Genomic DNA, 15998 nt, shown 5'->3' with positions numbered 1-15998 from the left:
CTCCATTTACCAAATTCCTACCCTGAAATCTTAATTCTTCCACAATATGATGCTAAATGACTTCCATCTGCAGGCTCTGCAGTCTTTCACAGTAGACTTAGCTGCCACTAAATCCCCAGTAGCAATGTAACCAAAGTACATATCTTAAGGTCCCATGGCCAAAGAAAATAGCCCAGGCTTTGTCCTAGAGTGTAAAATTTCCAAGACAACATAGATAGATCACTCTTCACACACCCAATCAACTAGATGTTAAGTATCAATAACACAGGAATGAGATTCTAGTCATAGGTAACAGGGAGGAAAAACAGAAGATATGATCAGAAAAAAATAGCATATACTAAAATAATAATAAAACCTTTGTTTATACAATTTTTCTTTTAACTGTAGCAAATAACTCAAATAAGACTGCTTATACTTTAAAAATTAAAATAAGCATTATTATACAATTTAATTCCCAAAGCTAGTGATTCTAGCTAAATTTATACATTAGAACCTTTTTAGAAGGCTAACACTGTCAAAAGTTGTAATTTTTAAATCAGACTTGGAAACCAACACCCTTTCAGTTATTATCTCTGACCAAGGCATAAAAATTCACTTAGACAAACAGCTTTCATAACATACCTAAAAATAGAATAGTTCATAAATTTTCAAAACTGTTCTTCCGTGCTGTAAACAGCCCTTGATCTTTGACTATAAAACTTAGCAAAGTTTGGCATGCTCTAATGTTAGTTTTATAAGTTACCTGAAATTCTTATGAATTTAGCATTTCTCAGATTTGTATAGAATTCTCATCCTGAATACTTAAACATTTAGGTCACAAACTGAAATACCAATAGAAAAATATTCATCTTTGGACAAGTTGTATAGTTCGCCACATGGCAAGAGACTGACAAAATTTAAACATTCATAGCATAAAAATATTTCCAAACATTATGAATCTTGAACTTACTTAGCAGTTTCGACTACAAAAAAATACAGAAAAATATGTAATTCCAAATACAGAAAAATGTAACTACTATAAGAATGAAGATGATCTAAACTAACTCAAAATATCCACCAATTGCTGAAATCAGTATTATACTTTTATTATAGTAGTAAATAGTTGACAGTGAGATCTACATACATATACAGAATTATATTTAAATTCATATAGAACAATATTTACATTTTTAAGTTACACTTTTGAAAGTAGAAGATGAAGTACAGCTGAAGTTTTTCAACAGTGAGAAGAAAAATATACAAGACAAAAAAGAGATAGAGTCAACAGTAAAAAGCAACTATCATTCTTGATATAACGTGGAAACTTTTTGTCAGAAAACTACATCTTCTTAATCTGACTGTCCAAATCATCAAAATAAGGATGATTCAGTGCCATTTTGCCAGAAATTCGCTTGGCAGGATCATAGACTAACATTTTCTGGAGGATAAAAGAAAAAACAATATTTAGAAAATGAATTACTTTTGAAAAATCTCCATAAAACCTAACTTTTCTACTAATAAACCATATGCTAATAACTTTAAGACACAGCATTTCAGAGATAGTAACTAATTATATTTGAGAATTAAGTGACCATCTGAGTTATTTACAACATTCTTGAAATGGTGGCAATTAACTATAGTGATTTTTATGTAGTTTCCAACAACTCCAAATTAAAAAACAAAACAAAAAACCACAGCACAATGTTTTATAAACATAGCTAAATGAATCAATTAAATGAATTATGGTCAAGCAACCTAGTATTAATGTCAAATAATGAGATTACAGTTGTGTACCACCATGACAGGCTTCTTAAATTTGATCTTAAAAAAAGATTACAGAAAACCAGTTAGTATTTTCACTAACTAGGTACCATTGAGTTCTTATAATCATGGTTTAACTGAAGAATATGATGACAGTGCTTGATTTTTCTTTTGTTAATTGAAGTGAGTTTTTTTGTGTTCAATGACCACAATTAAAAGGCTGATTGGGACTAGAATATGAAAAGGTCTTTAAGTCAGTAGACAAAACCAATATACAAAATATATGAATGGAAGATAAAGGTAAAAAATTACTTCACTGTAATCAACTAGAAAATCTGAGCTTAGTTTGGTGGCCTAATTTATAGATTATATAAAAAAGTTCAAAGACTAGCTCACAAATGTAGTTGTGATAAAACAATTATTTTTGACTTGTCAAAGCTACTTTTTTCTGGCATCACTTCACTTGGAATTTACAAAAATTGGTTCCTTCTAATAATTCAAGACTTACATCTTATTCTAAAACAAGTTTCCTGAAGTAGGCCTTTTTAATCTTAACATTTATTTTAATCTTTGTCCTGATTTTAAAATTGGGAAGAGCAATGTACTAGAGGGAAAAAATTAAGAACTACCTTATTCCTTTCTAATTGAGAAAACCAGGCAGAGTGAGAAATATAATTTGTGCTATAAACAGCTTTAGTAACTAAAAATAAAATATCAAGCAGTAGTTAAGGAAAGCAATGTCTAGAATAAACTAAAAAAAGCTCAATAGTAAATACTGAGACAAAATAATGCTGGAAAGGAAGGCCACAAATCAGGAACTTAAAAAGAAGGTGGGAGGGGTTACTGAGGTTATAGTTCAGTAGGAATGCCTGCCTACCATGTGTGAAGCCCTGGCTTAGATGTTGAGTCCTCAAAACAAAAAGAAAAAGCTGTATTAACCCTAGCTGTGCCTTTACAGCAGTATCCTATCAGACTACAAACAAAAAGCTCTAATGCTAACTAAATCCTCCTTTTAAAACCACTAGTGTGTAATATACAAAATGGATCTAGTAAGCCAAGCATGGTGGTGCACATTTGTAATCCCAGGACTTGGGAGGCTGAGACAGAAGGATGGTGGTTCACGGAGAGCCTTAGCTCCTTAGAGAGGCCCTTTGCCACTCAGTGAGACCCTGTTTCAAAATAAAGAATAAAACATAGGGCTGGGGGTGTAACTAGGAGGTAGAATGGAATGTTCCATCCCCAGTACCAATACCGCAAAAAATAAAAAAAAATGAATCTAGTAATATAATAGTTATTCAACAAATACTGTTCTTATTCCTGATAAAATAACTAAATACATTCAAAGTCATAAATGATGTTAAAATCAGTATAAAGTATATCTTGCTTACTGAGAGCAAATCTAAGCCATTTTCATCCAAGTTTTTGACATGAGATGCCAGGCTTCCTGGTTTCCACTTGGGAAATGTATTCTTATAGTCCTGTAAAGATTCCACTTCTGGCCATACTTCATTGTTGGGAGTGCCCAATGCTCTAAAAGTCACAGCAAAACAAAACAAAATGAAAACATTAGTTAAAACAAAACTGAAATCATTATCACATATATATTGTCTTTCTTATTTAACAAGTTTTAAACAACTAAGATCTAAAACAGAAATACCTGAAAATCCTGAAGAGTTGATCAATTTCAGAATCCCCATGGAAAAGTGGTTTCTTAGTTGCCAATTCTGCAAATATGGTGCCTATACTCCAAATGTCAACTGGAGTGGAGTATCGAGCTGAGCCCAGCAATACTTCTGGAGATCTATACCAGAGTGTTACTACCTTTTACAAAGCAAATTATACACTTAATATGTGCATTAAATTATCTAAATGTAAACATTCATATTTCATTAGGACTGTACTTTAAAAACTATAAGTGCAACCAGTAATACCAAGTCAACTATATACAAAATACCAAACTGAAGCTAGGGGAAAAGAGATAAAAATACTAAATCTTTTTAATACTAATCTTTTTAACTAAATAATTTGCATCTCAAATTATTTAAGTGCAAAGATCAAAGCAGTTATTATATAAAATCTAATCTTCTCCAAAACAAAAGCTCCATTGATATGGATTTGGAGGTGATATTCTACAAAGTAAAGGTACTGCTAAAATGATAACATATTTTAACCAAACTAGAAACTTGAATAAGCCAAGTATTAATCAGTGATATAAAATTAATTGACCACTTTAGCATATATAATTTGTAATGACGAAAATATCACCTTTAACTTAGAACAAAGCTAATGAGGACAGTAACATTTAACCCCAAGAAAACTAAATCATCTTTTCATACAATAAAGAGAGAAATAATAAAAAGGAATAACAAGAACTATGATATCTACTCAGATGAATACTGTTACCAGTTTTGATCTAGTCTTTGGGCTCAAAGGTATTCAACTCCACAGAAGACATATATTTTCAACAGAAATTATTATACAACCCAACCATCGTTTTCCCTCCAGAAACACCAAATGAAATGACAAGTTGTCAAAGTAACAGACGAAACGCAATAGGGCTTAGGGTATAGCTCAGTGGTATTGGTATTGTTTGCCTAGCAAGCACAAGGACCTAGGTTCTAAATGGATCATTTATAAGAAATAGTACTCTAAAGCAATAAAATTTTTAATCAATCTGATTATACATCAAAGACCATGCAACCAGGAGACAGAAATACAATGATTTGAGATGTTTATTATAAAAAATTAAACTACACAAGGGTTTGGAATAATGAGATTAATAAAAGATGTTGAGAACTCTACAAGCAATGAAAAACTACTTCTTCCAATGCCTCTAAAATAACATCTATTGCCAAATTCTAACACAGCAGCTGGCAAAGGAAAACTATTCAAAAGTTCCAATTCAGCAGAGTGTGGTGGCACATGCTTGTAATCCCAGTATTTGGGAGGCTGACACAGGAGGATCACAGGTTCAAAGTCAGCCTCAGCAACTTAATAAGGCTTTCAGTAACTTGGTGTACCCTATTTCCAAATAAGAAATAAAAATAGGTCTGGTGTTTTAGCCTGGAAGTAGAAAAGGCTCCTGGGTTCTATTATCCAGTACTATAAAAAAAAAGTTCCAATTTTATCTTCATATAGCACACAATGAAGGGTAAATGCAGAGCTGACAGAGCAGAAATCTTTTTTAAGTATTTCTTACCTCATGTGTATATACCCTAATAGGTATTCCAAAAGCTCTGGCAAGGCCAAAATCAGCAAGTTTAATTGTTCCTTTGTCATCAATCAATAGATTTTGAGGTTTTAAGTCTCTGTGAAGAACTCTTCTAGAGTGACAAAACACAATTCCCTGAAGGATTTGGTACAAATAACTCTGGAAAACGGAAATACAAGTTAGAAAATAATACCCACAAATGATTTTCTAAATATTTTGTTTCAAAAACATAAAAAATTATGATGTAGAAAAATACTTTTTTTAAAAAGCCTTTTTAGGATATTTTAACTAGCAAGCATTTATATGCCTGTGGGCATGTCTATATCAATATACTCATTTAGTCTTCCTCTTCTACTTAATTTTGATCCTTCTATACTTAAATTACAAGTTTATTTTCTATGAAGTTTCTTGATCGTATTCTATATATTTATACCAACTCTTTACCTTGAATAAGGTCAAACTTTTTCATTTCTAATACTTATATATACATTTCCTTTCTGGAAACATTGGTCAGATTACAAAGTATATGACAAAGAGAATATTATGATTATATATTTAAATGAATATAATTCATCAGAAAGTACTATTTAATAATTCAGAGATAAGTGTTTTACATGACACTTATCAAAAACAATGTAATAACATTTGAAGCAAAAATATATTTTAAAAACATGTACTATACATAATAAAACAATGACTAAAGTATGAAACTTGGAAAATAAATAAAACCACTTGGTACAACTGGCTATTTGAGAAGTTAGACTTATGCACTAGTTCTTAAACCAAAATAAAATTGGGAGAGAATATGGGAAGGGGACCCATTAAAACTACTAAAAAAGGTTAAATATGAAATGAAGTGAAAATCAAAATGTTAATAGGCCTCTTTCATGTAATATAGAAATATCCAAAAACTAATAAAACCAAGTTTAGAAATGATATACTATTAACTATTAAAGAGATGTTTAAAAGTTGCTAGTTTTTTAAAGAGCAAGTAAAATGATCTGTCAAGATCTTTAATGTAAACAATCATCTGTAGCTTGAGTTCAGCTCTAAAAATTTTTCCTATAAAGTTGCATACAATGATAAGCAAACACAATGATATGTACTGTAGCTCTGTTCATAACAGCAATAAAAACTAATCTGGAATAAACTTACATCTTTCTGTGTGGAAATGGCTTAAAATAACTGCATCAAAAATGCACAGAGGTAGATATACATGCCTGATAACATTTTACACCAAAACCAGCAAAATCAATATGCATGTCTATAAATGACCCTAATTATAATTTATAATTTAACTGAATTATAATATCTACATTAACCTAAACAAAACCACCAACCTGATCTAGGCTTGTTGCTTTTTACATATACCTCACAACCAAAGAGTCCAAAATATCTTGGCTTCCAACAATATGTAATATTACTATCAGTTTTGTTATCACAGGCATCAGTTTTCACTTACTACAAGCTATATCTGGTAACAGGCAAATAGTAATCTAATCTGTGTAAAAGGAATGAAAATACTGTCAATCTACTTTTTTTTTTCTGATGGTACTGGAGGTGGAACCCAGAGGCTTTCTACCTCCAGGCTATACTCCCAGACCCATTTTATACTTTATTTGGAAACAGGGTCTCACTTAAGTTGCTGAGAGCCTCACTAAGTAGTTGAGGCTGGCTTCGAACCTGCGTGATCCTCCTGTCTCAGCCTCCCAAGCGCGGGGATGGCAAGCGTGCGCAACCACGCCCAGCATCAATCTACTTTCTAAACCTTTTTAAAGTATATTCCCAGAAAACACAGACTTCTAGATAGAGTAGAATTTTTACCTTCACAGTATGTAATAAACATTAATAAAATTAGGTAAGCCTTTTACCTTAACAAGTGAAGAATCCATGAATTGACCAGCAGGGATAGAATCCAAGTATTTCTTGAGATCCATGGAAAGAAATTCAAAGATGAGATATAACCTGGAATCCTGCATAAGTACATCCTGAAGACTGAATAAAAACAATTTAATAAAAAATTTTCAGCAAATACATCAACCTCATAAAAGTATTTCCATAAATTTCATAGTAATTATTATAAGAAGTGGGGAAAGAGGAGATGATAACTCTTTATCCTGTTATAGAAAAAGCTTATTATAGCCAGGCATGGTGGCACATACTTGTAATCCTAGTACATGGGAGGCTGAGACAGGAGGACCACAGGTTCCCGGCCAGCCTCAGATACTTAGTGAAGCCCTCCACAACTTTGTATGACCCTGGTTCAAAATAAATAAAAAATAGGGCTGAGGGTGTAGCTTAGAGGTACAGTGTCCCTGGCTTCCATCCCCAGTACCGCAGGGAAAAAAGACTCAATGCAAAGCTAAAATTTGAGAAAGAAATCTGAGTGAAGTAATTTAAGTCCTATTATAAAGGAGATGGTAACTTATAAAAGGTGCTAACTTATTTAAAAAAAAAAAAAAACATGTTCCATAAGTTCATTGTGGGGTGTAGCTCGGAGGTAGAATGTCCCTGGGGTTCCATCCCCAGACTCACAAAAAAAAAAAAAAGAGAAAAAAACTTTAAACTAGATCTAGCCCTAAGAGTTGCTCCCAATCTCCAGCCCCAGCAAAATACAATTAGACAGTAACTTGAACCATTAGGAGGCTAACTCCCCCCAATCAAAACACTCAACCCAAATACTTATACTTTAAAAAATTCAGATATTATACTATACCTGACTATATTTGGATGACGAAGTTCTTTTAATAGAGAAATTTCCCGAATTGCAGTACTAGGAACCCCTTCCTCTTCACTTTCTAGTCTGATTTTCTTCATGGCTACCACTTGACCAGTAGTTTTGTGTCTACCCTTATACACAACTCCATAAGTACCTGAAATAGACAAAGTAAACATCTGCTATGCGACACATCCTAAACTAAAAAGATTTTTTTCTTCAATGACTGAATTCCTTAAAGTATTACAATGGGAAGTATTTTATTAATAATTATACTCTCATTGCTTCTAAAAAGAAATTGAGGTTAACTATATATAAGCAACCATATATATGGCTTAGAATCAATCATGTAGCCATCATAAGTTTCTCATAAATTTAACTACTATTAACGTTCCAGCACAATTAACAGAAGAAAATGGATCTTTACATAACAATAAGGTAAACATAATCAGGATCAAAATCTGGGCTCATGAAACTGTAGAGTTCTTTATGCTTTTTAAGCCACTTTTGTGTACCTTAAAATACAATGAACAGTCCTCAGTCATCATCCAGAAGAAACAATGGAGGTTAAAAAAAAAAAAGACCATGTGTTTTTACTAAGTATTATCTACTACATAGTAGGAAACCCTTATATCTACCCATTTGGAAGATGACAAAAACATGTGACTCTGACATATGGAGTTTGGATGAGAAATAATATCAACATAAGGGATAATGGAAATGCCACATGTATAATGAACATAATTTAGCTGATGAAGCACTCTACAGTTCTCCATTTGCAAAAGATTCATTTTATTCTGTTACATGTGAGAGGAAGTTGTACACAGGGAACACAATGAAATTAAGTTCACTACACATGTTGCACTTAATTCCCTAGTAAGTGCTTTTTAAACTCAGGTTGGAGTTTGGGGAGATGCTGGGATTACAGGTATATACCACCAAGCCCCACACTAGCATTTTAACATTGGACTTTGACCAGGTACCTAGGAGAAATGAAAGAAAATTCTGTGTAGAAGATACCATCTAGGCCTCAAATTATTTCCACTAGCTAATTTTTCAAAAACAATATCCAGCATACAATCCAAAACAGCCACAGAGCAAAGACAAGACCATGGAAACCAGAAAAACAAATGAGTATAGAAAAGTAATTAGGAAAACAGATCAATACTATTAGTGAATCTTTGAGTATTTCCTGCAGGCTAGACACTATTGTCAGGCAATAGGTAAATAGTTGTGAACAAAACAAAAACCCTAACCCTCAGAGACCTCACAATGTAGCAATTAAAAAGAATATATGAAATGCAAAGGAAACTACCAAATTCTCTTGGACTAAAGGAAGAGTTGAAAAATAAAGCCAGGTGGGATGTGGTAGTGCATGCTTATAATCTCAGTACTTGGGAACCTAGACAGGAACATTGCAGGTTGGTGGCCAGCCTCAGGTACGCAGTGAGGCCCTCCACAACTTAGTGAGTCCCTGTTTCAAAATAAAGAATAAAGAAATAGAACTTGGGGTGTAGCTTGGAGGTAGAATGGCTTCAATCCCCAGCACACACACCAAAAAAAAAACAGTATAGGGTAGTTTCCTGGAAGAATCACCAATGCAAAAGGTCCATAAGTCAAATAACAGGGCAAGCTTGAGGACATCAAAGAAACCCAAAATAGGAGTTGAGTGGCAGTAGATGAGGCTGACAAGGGGACTACAATATAGAGACCATTGTAGAGGTCGTGGTCATAGTAATAACTGGTTAACATTTGAAAGTTTAAATTTAGCAGCAAAATTAGCTTAGTAAAATGGACATAAGTATGTAAGAGCACAGACTTTAAAAAAAATCTAACATTGATCATTTCTGTCATTAAAATTTCTTCCAGTATTTTTTTTTGTTTGTGATGATAGGAATTTGAACCCAGGGCCATTCTACCTTCTCCAGTGTCTCTGTCTCTCTCTCTCTCTCTCTCACACACACACACACACACACACACACACACACACACACACACACACACACACAATTTTTTTTTAAACTTGGAAGTAGGGTCTCACTAAGTCATAAGTCATTACGGCTGGCTTTGAATCTGTAAACCTTCTGTCTCAGCCTCACAAGTACTGGGATTACGAGCAAGAGGCACCACACCTGGCTCTTTTTATATTCCTATTATAACTGGGGTTTCAGGCACACAAAGTAAAGATGAAAATGTTCCTCAAGCAAAACTTACATAAACTAGATCCAATCATTTTCAATTTATTTTGTACAAGTGTTATCACTTGTTTCTGGAAAACTGAGAAAGAAAATCCAAACCCCTATATACAAATGTGGATGTTCCTATACAGAAAGAGAATGACTATACACAAAGGTTACTGATTTTAGAATAGCTTTAACACCTACAGGTCATTTATACCTAAGGTAACTAAAGAGAAAATTTAATATGGTTTATTAATCAGTTATTATAACCAACTTAGAAAGTTTAGATCAAACTTAGCCATATATCCTAAAAATAACTCTAAGACCAAAAACATATTACGAAATTAGTATACTACTACTAAACTAACCTCTGACCCTTCCCCCCATATGTAAAATTATAATCAGGATCAAAATCTGGGCGTGGTGGTGCACACCTGTAATCCCAACATTTGGGAGGCTGAGACCTGAGGATCATGGTTTGCAGACAGCCTCAGCTACTTAGTGAGGCCCTCTGCAACTCAGTGAGACCCTGTTTCAAAATAAAGACTAAAAAATTGGGCAGGGTGTGTAGCTTGGAGGTCAAATGCCTCTGGGTTCCATCCCCAGACCCGCAAAAAAAATAAAAAGCATTGGCATGTGTTTAGTATCAGAAGCCTGAAGGATTATGGGGAGGCCCATCAAGAAGTCAAGAAATTTCATCTCTTGAAACGTAAACATGTTTGTGTTTATAAGAACATTAGTATTTTGATATATGTTAATTATTGTATTTTAATAAGTATATACATTCATGTTACAAAAGTAGCATTAAATCACTTTTAAAACTTTCATATTAAAACCACTCACCTTCTCCAATTTTCTCTATTTTAGTATAGTCTTCCATAGTTGTTCAATAGGTATGATAGATCCTATAAGGAGGGGGAAAACTGATTTGATTACTAACTCAAGTAGTTTTAAGTATTAATGAGATACTATATGTATAGCATTTTCCACAGTACCCTCTGCAGGATTTAGTTAGGCATTACATAGTATATTAAAATAACTTATATTAAAATAAGTTATAAGGGTAAGATATCCTACAATAAAACATCTTGACCTTTAACTACTAAAACATTGCATTTATGTATTTTGTACACTGCAGTACTTAGCTCCTGAAAATCAAATTAACCCTTGAATGCAAACACCAACCTTCTTATTCTTCTCAAACAAAAAAAAAAGAATTGTCATTTTTAAGTAGAACCAGTATGCCAGATTTGGACCCAAATATTTTAACTTGACTGGATTCATATTGCTTTTTATGAAGATAATTCAAAATTTGTAAAGAGGCAGAGAACCAAACCAAGATGTGGTCAGACTGTTAAATGTTAAAAATAAAATTTTAAAGCAACAAAAATTATTCTGGTATTTACAATTGCTTCAATTATAGTTTTAGTCTTCCTTTAAGAGTCAACACAAATATACTAAGTGCTTTCAAGAGTAGGAAATATAAGCACCTCAAAAAATGAAGATGTACAATTCCACAGATAAGAATCTTTATATACCCTACACAATGTCAGGAACCAAGTAAAAAACCATACTTGAATCAGAAAGAATGGTAGAGAGCTAACAACCTGACATTCAAGATTTTTTCAGCAGGTTTGCCAAAGAAACTTTAGAAGTCCCAAGTATAGTTACCAACCATCCATCACTGATGGCAAAATCATTTTCAAGTCACTGAATAAGTGACTCCTTAAGTGATTTTTCACATTCATCTTCGGTGGGGGCAGGGGGGAAATCAATCCAGAAAACAGAGATAAGTCTTTTAAAATAAGTCCGGCTAGGATCTCTGGACCAGCTGTCCCGGGTTTAACCTCAGGCACTGGTCTCATAGGCTAATATTTAATATAAGAAAATGACAATGAACAATTATTTCTTTCAACCCGATTTAATACACCTTAAGTACAGTAAAATTCCTGGACTCAAACTACTAGCTAGAAATTAACTCAATTTCAAAACTGTGCTTAATTCTCTCCTACCACTTTCCAGTCGGAACAATTTTAAATAAAAGAGGCTGCTTCAAAATGCCTTTTATTAATGTCTCCTAGGGCAATATACCAGGGACCTCCAGGTCTTGAGACGAAAGATATACACAGTTAACTTCAGCACAGTATTCAACTTTTTAAAAAAGGTTTCAAGATACTAAAACAAACTTTTTTATCTTTCCACATTTCTTAGCTTTTCTACTGCTTTTGCCAGTTCCATAGAATATGCAAGCATCGAATATAAAATAAGGGGGGAAAAAATCTTACATTCTGAGTCTGGCTATGCTTTTTCTTTTTCTTTTTTTTGGGGGGGGGGAGGAGGAGGCGGTGCTGGGGCTGGGGCACTCCACCTCGGAGCTACACCAGCCCTATTTTCTTTTGAAAGTCTGAGTGGTTCCCACCAGCGACCCTCCCGCCTGTCTCCCACGTCCTCTGGCCCAGTCTTCCTAGAAGCTCGAGTGGGCAGCCGCCCGGGTCCGGGGGCCTCGCGTGGCCCTGGTCCTGCCCCCGCCCGCGCGAGGCGAGCCTGAGCCCGCAGGCGCTCGGCGCGGTCGCACGGACTTTGCTTCCACCAGGGCTGCGCCTCCTGAGCCCCCCGACGGCCCGGGCACCCCAAATAACCGCGCGGGGAAGAGCCTCCCCCGAGCTCGGCGCGCACGCCGGGCCCAGGTGAAGGCCCTGCAGCCCGCGGAGGCCGGCCCGGCCTTACGGCCCAGCCTCCCAAACGCCACCTCCAAGGTCCGGCCAGCCCCGGCCGAGTGCACACCACCCCGACCCCGACGCCGGCAACTCTACCCGGCTGATCACCCGGCGACGGCCGGGGCTGCAGCTACCAAGTCCGCGTCGCACCGCACACAACTCCCCAGGACCGGCTCCCAAGCCAAGTGCGAGCAGTTTCAAACTCACCGCGCTAAAGGGGCTCGGATCCACCAATCAGATCACCCGTAGACTTTCAAAGAAGCCAATCAGAGCCCGGCGACGCGTGGGCTGGACTTCCCGGATGACTAGAGCGCGAAAGAAAGAGGAAACGGCGGCTGGGAAAAAGCAGGAGTGCGGGCGCCAACTGTACCCGAGCGCTTGCTTTCGTTTCAGGAGATCGTCGTCCTTCTGTTTCTAGTCATCGGAAATCGACTGTTGTCTGTTTGACTTTTTTAAACTTTTTTTCTCCCAGGATTGACAAAATTTTATTGCACCCAAATAACTCATCACAATTAATGTTACATTTACTTTGGCTCTATTAGTTTTACTTCTATTGTTTATAAAGTTAGTGTTTAATTATGATCTTTCTTTTTTTTTTCCTGTTCTTTTTTATTTTTTGGTACTAGGGATTGAACTAGAAGCATTCTACCTCCGCCCTCGGCCCTATTTTATTGTATTTTTTAAATTTGGAAACAGTATTATTAGGTTGCTGAGACTGACCTCAAATCTGATCCTTCTGTCTCAGCCTCCCAAATACTGGGAGGACAGTCCTGGGCCACCAAACCTTGCCCATTTGAGCCTTTTTTGTTTTGTTTTGTTTTGAGCAGTGCATGGTAGTGTACACCTATAATCCCAGTACTTGTGAAGCTGAGGCAGGAGAATCACAGGTTTGCAGTCAGCTTCAGCAATTTAGTGAAGCCTTCCGCAATTTAATAAGACCCTGTTTCAAAATAAAGAATAAAATAGGGCTGGGAGTGTAGCTCCGAGATAAAATGCCCCAGAGTTCAATCCCCAGAACAACAAAAATAAAAAGTAAAAATAAATAAGTGATTAGCGGACTAGGCCAAGAAAGCATATTTGGAAAAGGTAAAAATAGAAAACTGAAAGATGTCCTTGAGAATGTAAAAGAAAAATCGTCAATTATATACGTGAGTGTGTGTGTGCATGTGTGTGTGAGAGACAGAGTGGGATTGAACCCAGGGGTGGTCTACCACTGAGCTACATCCCCAGGCCTTTTAAAGTTTTATTTTGAGATAGTCTTGCTAAATTGCCCAGGTTGGCCTCACATTTTGCAAACCTTCTGCCTCAGCCTCTGGAGTAGCTAGGATTTTAGGCATACACTACCCAGCCTGGCTCTTTAAGAGATTTCTTCAGTTCAATATCATTCTTAAGTCTTTAAGAAATAAAGCAAAATAGAGCAGGGGGTAATCAAACTTCAAACAAGTATGGATTTCTCTTTGTGTTGACCCTAAAGAGACAGAAAATACGCATTACCACGCCCTCTACAAATATGTTATCAGAAGACCCAGACAAGAAAAAAGAATGGAGCTAATATATCACATATACTTAAGTGTCTAATGCCTTTTTACACCATGAGATTTGTCTGTTATCTGGCCCTCTAGGAAAGCTCAGCCTTGGCAATTTTTTGCTTGCTCCTTGGCAACATAAGCAGAGTGCTTGAGATTTTTTTCCCCCTTGTGATTTTGGGGATTGAACCCAGGGGCGCTCTACTAAGGAGCTACACCCACAGCACATTAATTTTTTTTTTTTTTTTTGAGATGGGATCTGCAGAAGTTTCCGAAGCTGACCTTGAACTTGCAATTCTCCAGCCTCTGCCAAGTACTAGGATTAAGTGTGTTGACTGCCATAGCCAGAGTGTTTGGAATTCTTGATAGTGGAGGTAGTTTGAGAACTCCTGCCTAACTCCACAAACATTTTTATTTTTATTTTTTATTGGTGCCTTGTATTCATACATCTTAGTGGGGTACAAGATGGTAGAGGCATATATACACATATCACTCATTTAGCCCTTCCCAAATTCCCACTCAATTCCCTTTATTATTTATTTTCTTTAGGCACTGGAGACCAAACTCACATGCTAAGCAAGTGCTCTACCACTAAACTATACCCTCAACCTCCTACTAGCTTTTGAAATTCAAAATTCACTCTGTGTGTGTGTGTGTGTGTGTGTGTGAGAGAGAGAGAGAGAGAGAGAGAGAGAGAGAGAGAGAGAGAGAGAGAGAGAGACAGACACTGGAGATTGAACCCAGAGGCATTCTATCTCTGAGCTATTTCCCCCCCAGCCCCCAATTTTTTTTTTTTTTTTTTTGAGGTCCTGGGGATGGAACCCAGGGTCTTTCTACCTCTGGGCTATCCTTTCAAACCTATTTTATATTTTATTTGAAAACATGTTCTCACTAAATTGCTGAGAGCCTCACTCCGTAGCTGAGGCTGGCTTCGAACCTGTGCGATCCTCCTGTCTCAGCCTCCCAAGCACAGGAATTACAAGGGTGCACCACCATGCCCGGCGCCCCAATTTTTTTTAAAGCAGGTTCTCCCTTAAGTTGCTGAGGGGCTTGCTTAATTGCTGAGGCTGACTTCGAACCTGTGATCTTCCAATCTCCCAAGTACAGGTATTACAGGCTTGCACTACCACACCCAGCTCAATATTCACTTTTTAAATGAAAACTTAACCAGAGAAGTGCTGTCGGGATGCAGGTTGTTCTTTGCTAGTTTAGGCTACTGATGTTTGTTTGTTTGTTTGTTTGTTTGTTTGTTTGTTTTGGTACTGGGGATTTAACCCAAGGGCATTCTACCTCTGAGCTACACCCCCAGCCCTTTTTAATTTTTGTTCTAAAATAAGGTCTCTTACTAAGTTACTGAGGCTGGTGGTGAACCTGTGATCCTCCTGTCTTAATCCCCCAAGTAATGGGGATTACAAAAGTTACCACACCCAGCTACTGATTTTTTTTTTTTTTTTGTACTGGGATGAAACCCAGGGACATTCTACCTCCGAGCTACGCCCTTAGCCCTTTTTATTATTATTATTATTCTTTATTTTGAAACAGGGTCTCACTGATTTTTAAAGAGCCTCACTAGCTGAGACTGTCTGAGAACTGCGATCTTCCTGTCTCAGCCTCTCAAATGCTGGGATTACAAGCATGTGCCACTACACCCAGCTTGATTTTAATAAACCAATATCTCTTTCTCTCTGAGAGGTTAAAACAAGTTTAATGAAAACACGAAATTCAACATAAAGAAGACCGTGCCCTTCCACAAGTGTGATGCTAGGTATTTCATTTTAACCTGATTAATTTTAATTTTTAAAATTTCAGGGATTATTACAAATTCAGGTTAGGCAATTAGCAAATCCAGCTCATTACACTCTCAGCCAGTTCCTAGTCAATGTTTTAAAGCACAACACTGGGCTCAAT

At 36.2% G+C, this 15998-nt stretch overlaps 1 protein-coding gene across 2 annotated transcripts; it reads right to left on the bottom strand.

The window, feature by feature from the left end:
• Positions 1 to 1318: 1318 nt before the first annotated feature.
• Positions 1319 to 10727, bottom strand: CDK1 (cyclin dependent kinase 1; the record flags this gene model as incomplete). 2 transcript variants are annotated; one of them, XM_080694483.1, is made up of 7 exons in its annotated part: positions 1319 to 1417; positions 3129 to 3270; positions 3398 to 3561; positions 4940 to 5110; positions 6823 to 6946; positions 7668 to 7824; positions 10691 to 10727. In XM_080694483.1, the coding sequence occupies 7 exons, from the start codon at positions 10725 to 10727 to the stop codon at positions 1319 to 1321; spliced, it is 894 nt and encodes a 297-aa protein (XP_080550609.1). The 2 variants fall into 2 exon arrangements, with proteins under 2 accessions (XP_080550609.1, XP_080550610.1); XM_080694484.1 differs by lacking the exon at positions 4940 to 5110.
• Between the last annotated feature and the right edge of the window lie 5271 nt (positions 10728 to 15998).

This window comes from Muscardinus avellanarius (genome assembly GCF_963383645.1).
Source record: "Muscardinus avellanarius genome assembly, chromosome: 4".
NCBI lineage: Eukaryota > Metazoa > Chordata > Mammalia > Rodentia > Gliridae > Muscardinus > Muscardinus avellanarius.
The sequence above is the reverse complement of the archived record's forward strand: the minus strand, read 5'-3'. Positions and strand labels throughout refer to the sequence as shown.